The sequence below is a fragment of the Dicentrarchus labrax genome, unplaced genomic scaffold, assembly GCF_905237075.1.
Source record: "Dicentrarchus labrax unplaced genomic scaffold, dlabrax2021, whole genome shotgun sequence".
NCBI classification, from domain to species: domain Eukaryota; kingdom Metazoa; phylum Chordata; class Actinopteri; family Moronidae; genus Dicentrarchus; species Dicentrarchus labrax.
This window is the reverse complement of record NW_026136721.1, coordinates 34,005,964-34,021,177: the sequence shown is the minus strand read 5'-3', so window position 1 is coordinate 34,021,177 and position 15,214 is coordinate 34,005,964. Positions and strand designations below refer to the sequence as shown.

Genomic DNA, 15,214 nt, shown 5'->3' with positions numbered 1-15,214 from the left:
CATTTTTATTGTCTTGTTGATTCTACAATTTATAATTCAATTTTACAATAGTTTACATTCTTTCTTATTATAAAATTTGATGCCATGACAACTTTAAATTGATTTTAAAATTTTGTAGGATTTTCTGTTGGGTTCCTGCAGAGCATTTTGTCCAGGCTCCAAGGTTATGGAATGTTTTTATCTTATCCACCTGGCTGCCATAATTGATTTATGTCATACTCAGTGTTGGGAAATAATACCCTATAGCAATAGGAGACATTAATGACCAAGACAAGAAGTCTTTGGGCAAAAAGTTATCCATATTCTCTAATTATTTTTGTGATAAGCAGAATAATTGATAATAATAACTACAAATATCTAAATAAATTCAAGTAGAAAGTCGATTTAATAACACAGGATCATGTGGATTCCCTCCGAATTATTCTGCTAATTAGTTATTACAAGCTTCTATAGTATTGGTAATGAAGCAATATGCTCATTCTACTTGTGCTTCTTTGGCACTGAATGTTAATTAAGGTTTTGTCTGCTGTCTAAATTCATGTCACTTTATTTCCTAAGAACTGTTTACATTGGGATCATTATTATTATTATTATTATTATTATTTTAAACCATTAACTGAATATTTAGTGTCAGTCCAATTGTCACTTTCACCCAGCGTCAAACATCATTGCTGATGATCTGATGATTTAAAATGAAGGAAAAAATAGGCTTTCCAACCTGAGTATGACCTAAATGAAAGCATGGCTGCCATTTGGGAAAGTCCAGTAGGCTCCTCTGCCTTGTGCATGTGAGGCATGGTTTCTACAGCCCTCCTTCATGCTTGCTCTCTGTCTCTCTGCCCCTTTATTCTCTTCCTGTCAGATCCCTGTTTATCTTTCTGTCTGTTTCATTCCTCCATGTTTTGGTGAAGAAGCATGGTATTACATGTGCTTGTCAAAGGCTTAGTAGTTTGGGATTTCAGGTGCTATGGGTCAAGCTATATGAATGCAAAAAAACGTAAGCCGATATATGATTTAAGATGGGTCAAATGGTACTCAGAAATCATTTTAGTGTTTTGTTTTAGATAGGATGGGTGCAGGTCACCACACAGGACAACAATTAGGACAAACTGTTCATTATATCGAAACAAAATGCAACCTGTGAAAACCTGAATTGTCCTAGTGTGGTTAACCACCACCCACCTATACCAAGAGTTATTTGTTACTGCTGTTTGACCCAGATCAGATATTGTCATTCAGTAGGCACATATACACACATGAATGCACAATCTGACTGACATTCCACCATATGCAGCTCTGTATTAGTGTCAGACACTCATTAAAAGTCAGCAAAGTGAGTGTTGAGAGTGTCGTCCTTCTCGCAGCTGAGGATGGACTCCACCAGTCAGGATGCATTAAATCTCACTTCTCTTCTCCTCTTTCTTTCTCTCTCCCCCACTATTTTTTATCTCTTTTCTCCTTATCTTATCACATCCTCTCCTACCTTATGTTCTACCTATCTGCCTGTCGCTCTCCCTGTCTATTTTTCCTTCTCCTTCGTCCTCTCAGACCATCACTGACACCAGTCCGATGCGTCGCTCCACCTCCAGCTTGGTCCACGGGCGTACGGGCCGGGGCGTGAGGCTGGACGACTACTCCCTGGAGAGGGTGGTGTCTGAGGAGGGGAGACACGGAGGGCGCAGACACAGGGACAGAAGTCACCGTGCCTCGCAGCGCTCACTGACTAGATACACCGACGCAGACACGGGTGAGTCACTCATAGTGGACATCTATACGCTATGTTTAATGCCCACCGGAAATCTGAAAAGCTTCTGCACATCTACAAGTAAATTCTATTTCTAATCTATTTACTTACTGTGGGTTACAGTTGAAAGTAATGAATGTCTGTTTGAGAGCAGCAGCATAGCTCTTGAACAGATAAGTGGTGTGGCTGTAGGGCAGTGTCTGTCTGTCTGTCTCTTAATTTAATACCTGGGACCAGAGACCACAGTGGCTTCACTTTTGGAGAGCTGTCATGTCGTCCATCTTTATAAATGACGACGATTATAGCCGAATGAATGAATTCTGCTTCCAAGCGTGTATAGGAGAAAAAGATGCCCACGCACCCTATCTGGAGTGTTTGGTTTGTCCTTTTTGTGTTACTTGAGAAAAATGGCGGTTCAACATGGTGGTCCTGAAAGAGGACCCGCTCTCTCTGTAGGTAAAAAAGGCTCATTCTAAGGTAACAAAAAACAGTTCTTATTTTCAGGTGATTATACACTAATGAACATATACCTATAATATATTGCACTTCTGCCACTAGATCCTTTTAAATGTTACACACTAGACCTTTAAAAATGAATGGTGGAATCACTGTTTGCTTGCTAACTGTGCACACATTTGCATGCTCGTGTTAAAATTTGCACATAAAATTACACAATGCGACACTCACTTTAAGGGCTAATGCTAAATGTTCTATGTTATGCTGAAGTTAGTGTTGGTGCGAGCATTAGTATGTGGCATTTTAATGATGTCCTAAAATGACCACCATACAGAGGATAATCAGACACTGTAGCAACATGCATTGCTGTCTTTCTAAATGTTTTTTGATACTACCACTCAGGTTGTATAAAGTCAGAGATTATATACATTTTACACATACTTGCTTTAAGGTTTTATTAATAAGACAATGTTTTTGTGCACGCCTTGGCTGGTTTCAAAAAGAGGTCCTTCTCATGTTCTCCCATGAGCCGTGTTTGCAGGAGCACAAGTTCCTGTTAAATGATTTTCCAACTCAGTGACCAGACAAAGCAAAGCTAATAAGAAATACTAGTTCTTAAAGAAATGAATGTACACAGCAGTACACAGTCGTTGTGTCTTTAATGGAAGTGCAACACGAACACAATAGGCAGTGTTGCTTTACAGCTTGGACGAGGGCAACTCAGAAGCAGTTGTTGAGGCAATTAAGAGCAATCTGTGCATTATTGAGCTAAGAGAGCAGTGTTGTCATCATATTCACTAAATTTATGCGAGTCAAGTCTTGGCACAAAGAAGTCCTTGAGAAGAACATTGTGCAAGCAGATAGCCCACTTCTTATTAATTGCGAGTACAAATTGCATGCTTCAGCTGTAAAACTAATGCAACAAGGCTGGCACAGCTAAACTCTAAATCCCCTTTATAATTGGAGAGCTCTCTAATCTGATGGAGGAGACTCTCCTCTGCTTTTCAGACTCGGTAGTGATGATGGAGTTTTAAATTAGTTTTCTTTGCTCTACATTTGACTGCACAGGTGTAGTGGATTTTTGCGTGGATAGGCATTTCAATTTTTCCTCCCTTTTAAAATCTGGTACTTCAATTGTTTTAGCGTGTTTTCATTTTCATTTAAATCACTTTTTCCCATATGAAAATCTTTCTTCCGCTAAAGGAACTTCTGGGATATGTTTTAATCTTCATTTATGTGTCCTCACCTCTGGTAGCTGAGGTCATGACAAAAATAACTAGTGATGTTGTATTTACAAATGTAAACTGAGACATCTCCTTGGTAGGCCTGGGCACAGACCTGAGCACCACCACGCAGTCGGGCGACCTTCCACCAAAGGAACGCGAGCGAGACCGCGGCCGGACCAAGGATCGTCGTCACCACCATCATCACCATCACCATCACAGCTCCATGGACAAGGAGCGCTACGGCCCTGACCGCCATGACTACCCCCAAAGGCACCCCCATGACCGCCACTGGTCCCGCTCACCCAGCGAGGGGCCTGATGGAAGAGGACACAGACAGGTGGGCTCCAAAGACGCCGAGATTAAAGCCAAGGGTCATAAAATATTAACACTGTTAATTTCCATATATGTACAATACCTTAAATATAGTTTTTTACTCAATACAGGTTGGATAAAAGCCCTAATAGCCTTAAGGTATTCTATACTGTCATTATGGATGCTTTAGTGCTGACGATGGTACTTTACATCATACCTATGATCGATTTAGATACATTGAATCTCAGTATACACGTTACTAGGAGCTGAGGTGAAAAGACAACGATTTCTTAAGAGATCCCTAACCTTTGCCTTATGCACCCACCAAAACCACAGTTCTTTTATCCAGTAGGAGTTCAAAATCATACACCTACTTATGGATTTCAATCTCTCTTTTTTGTGTTATGCTTTTTTCTTTATCACTGTTTCTCTCTCTGTCCATTTTTCTTCAATGTGACGTGTGGCTTCTTGGTGTCAATTTTTTGCCTCATCACTATGTTTTTGAATGATTTTCAATGGTGTTTATCTCTTCTCTATCTATCTATCTATCTATCTATCTATCTATCTATCTATCTATCTATCTATCTATCTGTCTGTCTGTCTGTCTAACTATCTATCTATCTATCTATCTATCTGTCTATCTATCTATCTATCTATCTATCTATTCACCACCACTCTGCTCTACTCTGGTCTCTGTTGTTGTTGTGGTGCGTTTTGATTTTCCTTGTTTACATTTTGCTGTAGGGCAGTAGTTCGGTGAGCGGCAGTCCGGTCCCCTCTACCTCGGGGACCAGCACTCCGCGGAGAGGCCGTCGCCAGCTACCCCAGACCCCTGCCATCCCCCGTCCACATGTCACCTACTCCCCCGCTGTCCGCAAGCCCAGCTACGGTCCCCCGGGGCCGGGCCGACTGCGTTCGCCCTCCCCCAGACACTTCTCCCCACCAGACCACGACAGGGGCTACCACCACCGGCCCCCGTCACGCCACGCTTCTCCACACCACGGGGGTTCCTCATCCCGGCACGGTTCACCGCGCTCCCCTAGGCACCAGTCCCCGCGCTCGCCCCTCCACGGCTCACCTCGGTCCCCTCATCGAGGCCGCTGGAGCGGGCCTCCGCCTGGGGACAGCCTGGAGGGTGACGGGCCATTCTACGAGCGCGACTACGAGTATGAGCGGCACCATGAGCCCCCTGCCTACGAGCAAAGCCTCTCCCACGGCAACCCACACCCACATGGGGGAAATCCTCACCCACACCCACGCTCACCTAGGACTGCCCGCCACGGGCCCCCTCCGCCCCCGCACCCTCATCCACGTAGGGTGCCCAATGGTTACCGCTCATCCTCACCTTCTCCACATCGGCGGGGACCACCAGGGGCGCCCCCCCACCCACACCACCGCCCTCCCCATGCCCGAGGGCCCCGCAAGGGCCTGCATGAACCTTATAGTGAGACGGATGAGGATGACTGGTGCTAGCAACCACAGGGAGCGAGGGATATGGGCAGGAGAGGAGAAGAAGAATAGCAGCCTCCAATGCTCTGGCATTGGATATGTAGACTTTTAATAAAGCAGAGGTGGTGAAAATGTTGGGGGCAGGGCTTGTGAACGCCCTCCAAACCCTCTACCTTCACCCCCCTCGGACTCTAAATGAGAGGAAAGGGTGGGGTGGGGGGGAGCGGGGTGAAGGTGCTGCAAATAGCCTTTTACAGATTTTGTGTAAGACTAAAATCAGTGACAGAGCAGCACATGGATAATTGAAAAAGAGACAGTCAAGACAACTAGGGCAAGACCTGGGCACAGTTTACCTCTGCCTCTCTCAGTCTCAGAACTACACTTCCCAGAATTCTATGCTTGACCAGCAAGGCCAGGCTGCAGAAGGAAGAGAGAAGTCTGGGAACAGAATAGCGACAGAGGACCATGTAAAACGGCCAGGGATGATCGCGGTTCACAAGGTCTAAAAGCACTTCTCCAAGACTGTCGCGTGATTGGTTAGTCTTGTCAGATGTGTGCTATCTGTCACTGGCCAGTCTGCTAATGTAAAAGCCTGAAAATGAGCTGGAACACAGAGTCCACTGCTTGACTCTGCTCCTCGAACAGATATGTTTAAAGAAAAATAAATTAAAGCAAAAAGCCAGGACCCCCTAACCCTTACATGCCAAGCTATGCCTCCAGAAAATCAAACTTGAACAATGAAGAACAAAATGAAACTTTACATGACAAACAATGAAAAGAAAAAAAGGGAGAACAACCACTTTATCTTTAACCTTTTTCCTTTCCAAGGGACAGAACCAGGAAGCTCCGCCTATACTGCAAAAACCAGCCAATCACAGTGCTGGCTGATATTTGATGAGTTTTATCATCTCTGTTTACTGTTAAAGACTCACTTAATGCTGACGGAACTGGTGTGACATCACTTCCTGTCTGGCGGTGGTGTTAGTGGAGGGAGGCGGGGCACGGTGTGGGCTCACTTCCTGTCCGAGTGCGTAATGCGGGGGTGGGCTCAGGTAACTTGAGAAGGGAGCCGGACACTTCGTCAAGCCCCTTCCTCCTCAGTTACTCAACCTGGCGCAAGGCGAAGGACGACCTGACAGGAAATGACATCACACGGTTGAATGGGGCGGAGGAGAGGAAAGGAGGGATGGGGAAAAAGACTAATTTCTTCAGTATTTCTTCTATCAATTACTTCTCCTTCTTGTTCTTCTTCGGACATTGGAGCTTGGTTCTTCTGTTGCATTCGCTCAGCCTCCTTTGATCTTTTTCGGAGTCCAAAATTTGATGGAAACCTGCATGATTGATTAAATACATACTAGAGAGGAAATCTAACTGGTGTGGGTGGGACCTGGGGGCTTTATAGGAAACTTTGCATTTAGGTTTACTAAAGAAGTTCTCTTCTTTCAGACTCTCTCTCTCTCTCTCTCTCTTACATCTCAAATGTAATTTTCATTTACTTTTTACCCGGAACAGGTTTTGACAGTCGGCTGTTTTGTTCGTCTCAGTTTTCTGCCGACAGGGTTCAAAAACGATGTTTCTACAACCTGTTAAAAGACAGGAAACACTGCAGGATCACATTAAAGTTTCCTGTTGTGATTGAGAAACTAGAGGGAGAAAGGGTGGAGAGAAGCGGACTTCTACCACATTTAATTTATTATTGTTAATGATGATAGTCTTATGAATAATGATATCAATGTCAATGCAAAATGACGATGACATGATGATAATGATACTGATGATTGATTGATTGATAGAACTGTTGCTGTAGATTTGTTGTCATGTTATTTGGAGTTTAAGTATGCTATGTCCATCTTGTTTACATCCGTTATGTTTTTATCCCCCGCGTTCAATGACGTTTACCGGGTTCCTGATGCCTTCCTGCAACATTTCGGGGCAATGACGGCTTGGGAACATTCACTTAGCAGCGTTGCGCGTTGTAACGCAACTCTTAAGATACACTCTTTCTTCAGAATGGTGGAGGTAGAGGTCAGGGGAGCTTCAGTACCTGACTTGCAATGATTTATGGGGTCAGTACTCTGGTCAAGCCAACCCAAAGATCAAGAATTCATGCTCAGAGGCAGGAGTAGACCAGATCATTGAGAATGTGGAAGAATCAGTCTGCCTTTTACACTGCAGAGGTTTCATACAACCCTGTTTTACTGAGGTTAAAATTCTACCATGGTTGAATTCTTCCACTTGCAGCCAAAAAACTACGAATCTCAATCTTTTCCCTCTGTCGGGCGCTGTAGTTTTGTAGTGAGATTGGTTGCCGGCAGTGACAGCACAGTATTGGTGGTACAGTGTTGGTGTCAGTATTAGGTGGTGTTGTTCTCTTTTTTGCCACCAGGGGGCAATTATCAGCACACATTATCCGCCCTGCCTTCCCCCTCTACAGGACAGCCTCCCGGCCACATCCTGGTTTCTAGACCTGGAGTGGAACCGCCACTTATACCTGTCTCTTATATCTTTGTAAGATATATAGATGAAGTCCAGTCCTAGTCAGGAAACGTGGATGTAGCTGAGGAGACGCCATATCTGTCCGTTTGTCGGTCCGTCCTTTTGTCTGCCTGTCTGTGCCAATGCTGACCTCCCCTCCAGCCCCTTCTCTCAGGTCTGGAAAACCAGAGAACAGCTACCGAATCACCAATCCAATCAAATGAGGTTGTAGCAAAGCTGAAACCTCTTCTGCCAAAACCCACTTCACTATCCACCAACCTCTCTCTCCACATCTATCTTTTACCTTTCTGTCCATTTGCTTTGACATCTGTTCTTTCAGCTTGCCAGAGAGCGTTAATGAAGACACAAAAGGCATTACAGGACAGAAACACGTAGGAATAATAACTTCATCCTTATTGTTATGAGGGACAACAATTATTGAATATTCAATAACTCTAGGACAAGATGATAAAGTATAGATAAATATAGATGATAAACTACATATAAATCTAGATCTAATGCAGTAGCTGTAGTTATAGATAACAGACAGAGTATAATTAGAGTTTCAGATATTTATTTATTTTGCATACCGTTCATGCTCATGACACGGTTGACGATCTAGCTACTCTTGAAAACTCGCACTGTTTTCTTCGCAGTCGCAGAAGCCAGAAAACAAACCCCAGTCCACGTGTTTTGACTCTATGCAGACCTCATGAGCATCCTCATTGTATTATTTCGGAGGAGAAACTGCAACGCTGTGGTACCGTAAAACAGAATAATGAGACAGGAACACATGGATCTGTGAAAATGTGAAGATCGACACCACGTTTGCACACGTCACTCGACATCACACCCACAACCCCTTTCTTTCACATACCTCTGTCGCTGTCCTCCCCCCTCCTCTTCCAGATGATCCGTTTTCCCTCACCATCTTTTCTCCTCTCCCGAAATGTGTTGCCTCCAGGCCTACTAGTTGAGCATAGCATAGTGAGGATTGGGATAGGGGGGTTTTTTGTTTTTGTTAATTGGTTTTTTTGTTTGGCGGGAGTCGAGGGGCGCAAACCCGAAACCCCTCTGCCCTTGCCTCCCATCAAGAGAGGTTATGGCAAGTGGAGACGCTTCCCCAATAACCCCCTACAGAGCCACAGTGCCTTCTGTATCAGAGTCACATTCATCACCTCCCCGATTTTCTCGCCCCTAGCTGCTCCCGTTTAAACCCCCCCTTACCCTCTGTAGTAGTTGAGATCAACCACACTACGCCTTAAAAGTCGAGTCCCACCGGCTCCCATGCTAGCATAGAAACAGGGAGAGTGGTGATATTGAGACTGGGCCACGGTGAGGAAATAGCCAAGAGGCTAGACTTGAAATGGGGAAATCAATATCACATCCAGTGTGGGCTTAACTGCTTAAAACATACACAGTTCCCAAAAATCAAAAGAGATCCACACAGTTTGAATCAGAGCTTTGTGGGTTTTCAGTTGTAAAGATTCGGATGGTCACCCTTGGTGTACCGGATGCTGCTAGTAAGCTATCCCTCTTGGCTTCACCTCCCTGTCAGGCATTTTGTGTCCATCCCAGATATGTCGTGGGTCCAGTTTCAGGCGGTGTAGTGAGAGGTTTACGGAGGTGCAAAGCAGTTTGCTTACTTCTCAGGTCCCTCTAGAGTTAGGTAGCTAGATAGTTAGACAATGTAGGGAACAGTCAGCTACAAAACAAGCAGGCCTTGGATTGAGTTATTGTATGGTTTTACCTGGCATGGCGTCAGACGCTGTAATGTTGACCCCCCCGCCACCCCAACCCCCTCCCTCCTTTCACTAACCTGCATTACACACTCTGACCCCTCACCTCGCCATCAGCAGCCTGCCAATGCACCAACACTTGATGCCAAGCGTGTTGACGGACAGGCAGCAAAAAACCCACCTCCATTTTGGCTCCACCAAAACCACTCGCTTGTCCAGAATTGTAACAGCGGATCCAAAATGGCCGACACACAACACTGCCCTTGTGTGAAAGCATGTTGTGTGTGTGCTTTTCCAAGAACAAATCCCATTCTTTGGAGAGAAAAAAAAACAGTGAACATCTGATTCTTTCTTTCTTTTGGTTTTTGTTTCCCTGACTTTTGTGAACGGGGTTGGGGGGGATTGCAAGGTTTTTGCTCAGTCATTGCTTCTCTTCACATCTGCTGTCTGCGTCTTCACCTCCAGCTTCTGTCTCCCATCGGTCTTAACCTCGGACTAATCATTTTTTTTGCTTTTCTTCTCCATTATGGGACGAAGGAAAAACTAACAAACGCACCAACCCATCCACTCAGTCGGCTGTGAAATTGTGTCAGTGGGTCAGTCGTGAGGCAACGTGTCGACAAAAACACGAATAAGGGCTCTCTTTAAAAAAAAAAACTACACAGTGGGTTTTAATGTACAGTAGTGCTGCCAAAAGTTGTGCTTATGTAGCTGAAGCCACGCTGTGGTCTCCCCTTTGTACAGCACTAGATGTGTGCATGCGTGTGTGTGTAGGGGGTCAAGAGCGAGGCAGGGAGGGTGGGGTGGGAGGGTCAAAAGACAATGAGAGAGATTTTAATGATGCAGGAGGGTCCTGTTTTGGGGTGGAGTTTTGGGGAGGGGAGGAGCAGCAGCTGCAGAGGTCGTCGTGATGTTAACACACAATTTCACAATGGCACTGGACCACTTTTCGGGCTCATCCTCATGCTCAGAAGCCATTTTGTCACCATCACCTCGCCCACGCTTGGTCCCACTTTGAGGGGGGCAGGGCAACTGCTGCGACAGGGAGACATTTACTGTGTGTGCGCAGTGTGTGTGTGCAGGTGTGTGTGCAGGTGTTTTGAGTGGTGTGAATGTGTTTAGGGCTGAAATGTATTATTCTCATTATCAATTCATCTGGAAGTTTATTTGACTGATTAATCAAATAGTCAAGTAGTCTATAAAATATGTTTTATATATTTTTAGTTGTTTTAGGTCTATCGGTATATATTAGCTGACGAGCTAAACTCAACTACTCAATTTTTGTAACCCACGATGCTCAATATGCTACTCGATATAATAGTATTTCTTTTTATATGCAAAATAATATAAAATATAAGTAAAACTAGAAAATAATGATAAAATTAGGAAGGTGCAAATGATGGTGCAATGCTAAAATGATTGTGCAGGGTGCAGTTACTGGAAGACCAATTACAAACTAAAAAATAAAAATACTGCACATAAAGATGTGTCTATGTTGTTATATGACTATGAAACTGCCAGCCCATTAGTGTTCATTAATGTGATAATGCACATATATAAACAAATAAATAACAGTAAATATCACAAGCTCTGAAGAATCAAATCACTTGTTTAACCTAACAAATACTTTAAAATCCAAAGATATTTAATTTATAAACCTTAAGTTATAAATCCTCCTGAAACGTTTTTTTTCTGTGGGTTGATTAATCAGTTAATCAACTAATCATTTCAGCACTAATTGTGTGTGTGTGTGTGTGTGTGTGTAAGAGGAAGAGGCTATGTATGAGAGTGGACTTGCATGTATTTGTCGGTTTATTATTGTGTGTGCGTGTGTGTGTGTGTGTGTGTGTGCGTGCGTGCATATGTCCATACACCATCAGCTACAGTAGGTAACCCTCAGTGCCTTACACTGTACAGGACACACTGATTTCTCCCTCTGAGACGATCACAGCGCACACGTAAGATAATACCGTCTTCATCATCATCTTCATCCCCCTCTCTCCCTCCCTTGACCACTCCTCGCCTTCCTCCGGGATTCATTGAGTCAAGCCTGGACAGATGAGGGTGGGGATGGAGAGCGGAGGAGGTTCAGTAGATAATCATGTCATTTCCCTCACCCATTCTCTCTCATGCCGTCTATTGTATATTTTGGCTCTGTAATTATTCTGTATATAATCCATAAACTTTATGAAAAACTCATTGTTGTTCATCTGATGTTCATTAGTTCTCTCGCTGTGTTTCATTCTTCCTCCTTCTCAGCATTTTCACATTGAGTTCATCTTTCTCTCCTCATCCCTCCTGTAGTACCATTCATAAACACAAGGTGGTGGGATTGAGCTTTCGCCATTATCACTCATTATGAAATGTATACTGGTGTGTCTGTGTGTGCTGTTTAGGTTGAATGAGTTTATGCTTGCTGCGTGTGTCTGTGAACGTCTGTCTGCAGTGTGTGTGTGTGTGTGTGTGTGTGTGTGTGTGTGTGTCCAGCAGGTATTAGGGGTGAATTTCTTGATGATTCCTGCACATTGATCTCTAATTCATTCACTTGAATGAATAATTGGCGCTCTCAGTTGATATGAATGTTATGTAGGAAGAGTGTGTACACAGAAGAGAAAACAATGTGTTAGCTCCTCCGTAAAATACAGTATGTTTAAAGCTGCACTAATATATTATCGCTGTAGGAAGTGTAAGCAAACCATTAGCTATTGGTGCATCCAGCAGACACAGAGCAACATTAGCATTCATTTGCCGTTGTGTTTGTGTCAGTGCATTAAAGACTGTTATTTGTGCTCCTTTGAGCTATGTTTTGGTCTCCACCGACTCCTACGAAAACCTCTGGGTTCTTAAGCTGCAGAGATGTGTACCAGCTAGTTGCTAACTTTGCCTGCAGTTTAGCGCTGGGCAGAGTGATCGAGGAGTACTGGAACAACATGTTTGAGATTTTACTAATTAACTAATGCACTAAATGTGTAAACTTAGTGATGCTTTGATGGAATGAGTTCGGTAATTTGTGTGCACCTCTGTACTGACAGGATGACGCTAGCACTCTGGGTGCTCCTTGTTGCTCCTGCTGTTAATTTAAAGGAACTTATCGATGCGAGGAATCCGTTTTTCTGCATGTGATCAAAACTTTTATCCCTGATACTTGCCGGGCTCAGTACCTTCTGTGCTGATTTACGATAAATACGATTCTTCTAAGACATGGGTGAAGTGTCTCCTGCTGTCGCCATAGCAACCCTCAAGGTCCCTCTCACTGTTTCTATCTATCTCTATTTGTCTCTCTCCCCCCACCCCCCTCTTTCTTCTCCATTTGTTTCCATCACCATCCATCTGGTGAAGTTGCTTCCAGAAGATCCGTCCACGTCTTGGCGTCAGCGTTCCGACGCTGGAGACCGATCTCTCCCAACGCATCTCTCCCAACACATCTCTCCCAACACATCTCTCCCAACACATCTCCAGGTGCCACAAGATGATGAAATCAGCAGGATCTTTTTTTTAACCCTTTGTAGCACAGATTTGATTATGTATTATTATTATTCAGAGAAGATTTTAGGGCCCTCAAACCGAACAGGGGAAAGTGACACATCTACAGCCGCAACAGATATCGACTCATTTTATTCATTTGACTTGATGGGTTTAGGTCTGCACAGGCCAAAATGAACTATTAGCGCCTTTTTTCTGAGAAAGTAACCTATTTGATATAAGTAAAGATTAAGGTGTCAAAAGAAACTTAATTCCATTAGCCCAAGATTAGGGACATTTCTCTCTTTTCCTGTGGCATTCATACCAGTTTCCACTTAAAATCATATTTTACTTCATGTTACTTTACAATTAGTAATATCACAATATACACTTTATATTCCTTTATATATCCTTATACATGGCCCTACTCCTTGGTACTTTATTACAGCTAGGCTTATATATACATGACACATGGTGAAATAGTCAAACCTGGTCAAACAAGCAAGCTTAATAGTAAAAGCTTCTAAGTACACATGCTTGTTGGGAACATGAAGTGCAACCCTCCCCCCACCCAAAAACAATTAATGCTGAGATGGCCAAAATCTAATAGTAAAAAGTAGCTACTAAGGGTTAAATATCATTTCAAAGGATCCAAATACCAGAGGAGAGAAAGTGTTGTCAGTGCAGAGATGCATTGGGAAAACTCTGAAGCAACTACCAACCATCCATCTCATCACCCCGCAAACCATCGGACACTCGACCCAGTAGAAACCGAACCAGTGCCACAGTAGAAAACCATACAGGATTCACTCAGCAAGTTGGGGAAAAAAGAGAAAAAATAAACATACATGGCAATTTAAGATAAAAGAGAAGTATTTAATTACAGATTTGCATGTGCAATGTGCATGCCACTATGTGGGGTAACAAGTCAACTTCAGGAATTAAAAAAAATAAATATAAAGAAAAAAGTATATATATGTAAAAATATATATAGATAGATGTTTTTAAGAGCAATGTGTTTCTTTTTTCTTCTATTTTTAAAAACAAAAAATTCAAGAAAACCCGACCAAAAAAATACAAATAAAAATGAAAAAAAAAAAATCATCCTGATAAAAAATGGAAATGACTTTGGTGATGAAATCAAAGAATGTTTGTTTGTTATATTTGCCAGATATTTCACGGGGGAAAACCGTGGGGGAACAAGGATAGATAACACTTTAACTAACATTACAAAAAAAAGAAAAAATGATTTTAAAAAGAGGGAGAAGGAATACAAAACTTTTCCTTGATGAAAAACAATCCCTTTGAGAGTAAAGAGCTGCCTGAACCTGAATCTAGTGATGTTATTCCCGTTTATTCCGGCTATGAAATCCCTTCTTTCTCTCTCCCTCTCTCTTTCTCTCTTTCTCTGACCATCTCTTTCCCTCCCTCTGTTTCTTTCTCTATCTCTGCTGTTTCTACCAGTGCATTTTGTAATTTCAAACAGAACTCTTCCTAAAGAACCTGAATAAACCAGAGAGAATGCATTCTACCCATCCTCCTGTCTGCTTTATTGATCCTGCACCCAGTCTCACACACACACACACACACACACACACACAGTAACACACTTGAGTAGTCAGATTACACACAGATCAGTTAACATCTTCATACTCCGATTATCCAATTACAGGTGCAAAATTGTTTATGTAAAATTCTGCACTTAGCTTTCTTTGACAAGAGCTGGATGAGAAGACCAAGACCACTCTCATATGTGTCCATTAAATATGAAGTTTGGAAAGCTCTGCTGGTTGCCTGGCAACCTCACAGTAATGATAAGACAATTTACATCTTACACCACGATACCAAGATATAATGTGTTCATTAGTTAGCTTTAGTGGTGTTAGTGAGCAGTTTTTGTAGCCAGATAAAATAAGTGTATTTCCCAAAAGGTCTATAAGAAGACAAAGGCAGGGTGATAAAGGGCAGTACAATTCTGTAAAAACTGTCAACAATACTCAATTGATCATGAGAAGAATATTATGTGTAATCTTGAGTTGTCTGATTATGGAAACTGTTACCTATTTTGAAATACAAATACAACATGAATTAAATTAAATGCAAAAGTTGTGAAATGACGCATACACTATATGATTTGTACTTGGAGGTGGCGTTTTGCAGAGTTGAACTCTAACAGGTCAGTCTGGCCATGTTCACAGGGATAATATTGTAGTTCTTACTATTACTAGTTTTGTTTATGTGACAGCTGTAGGTACATAAATTAACTATTAAACCATATAATGCCAAATAAGTCAATAATAATAAGTTCAGCCGTTAATGCAATGGATTATAAATATACTGATATCAAAATC

The 15,214-nt window shown here is 42.7% G+C and overlaps 1 protein-coding gene across 1 annotated transcript in view; it reads left to right on the top strand.

Annotated features, from left to right (window-relative positions):
- Window positions 1-14,394, top strand: part of cacna1ab (calcium channel, voltage-dependent, P/Q type, alpha 1A subunit, b) — a 179,836-nt gene extending 165,442 nt beyond the window's left edge. Inside the window, exons 50-52 of the mRNA XM_051383747.1 lie at window positions 1,549-1,747; window positions 3,525-3,763; window positions 4,483-14,394. Coding sequence (XP_051239707.1) covers window positions 1,549-1,747; window positions 3,525-3,763; window positions 4,483-5,211 — 1,167 coding nt within the window. The 3' untranslated portion in view covers window positions 5,212-14,394. The remainder of the gene's footprint in view (window positions 1-1,548; window positions 1,748-3,524; window positions 3,764-4,482) is intronic.
- Window positions 14,395-15,214: the final 820 nt, after the last annotated feature.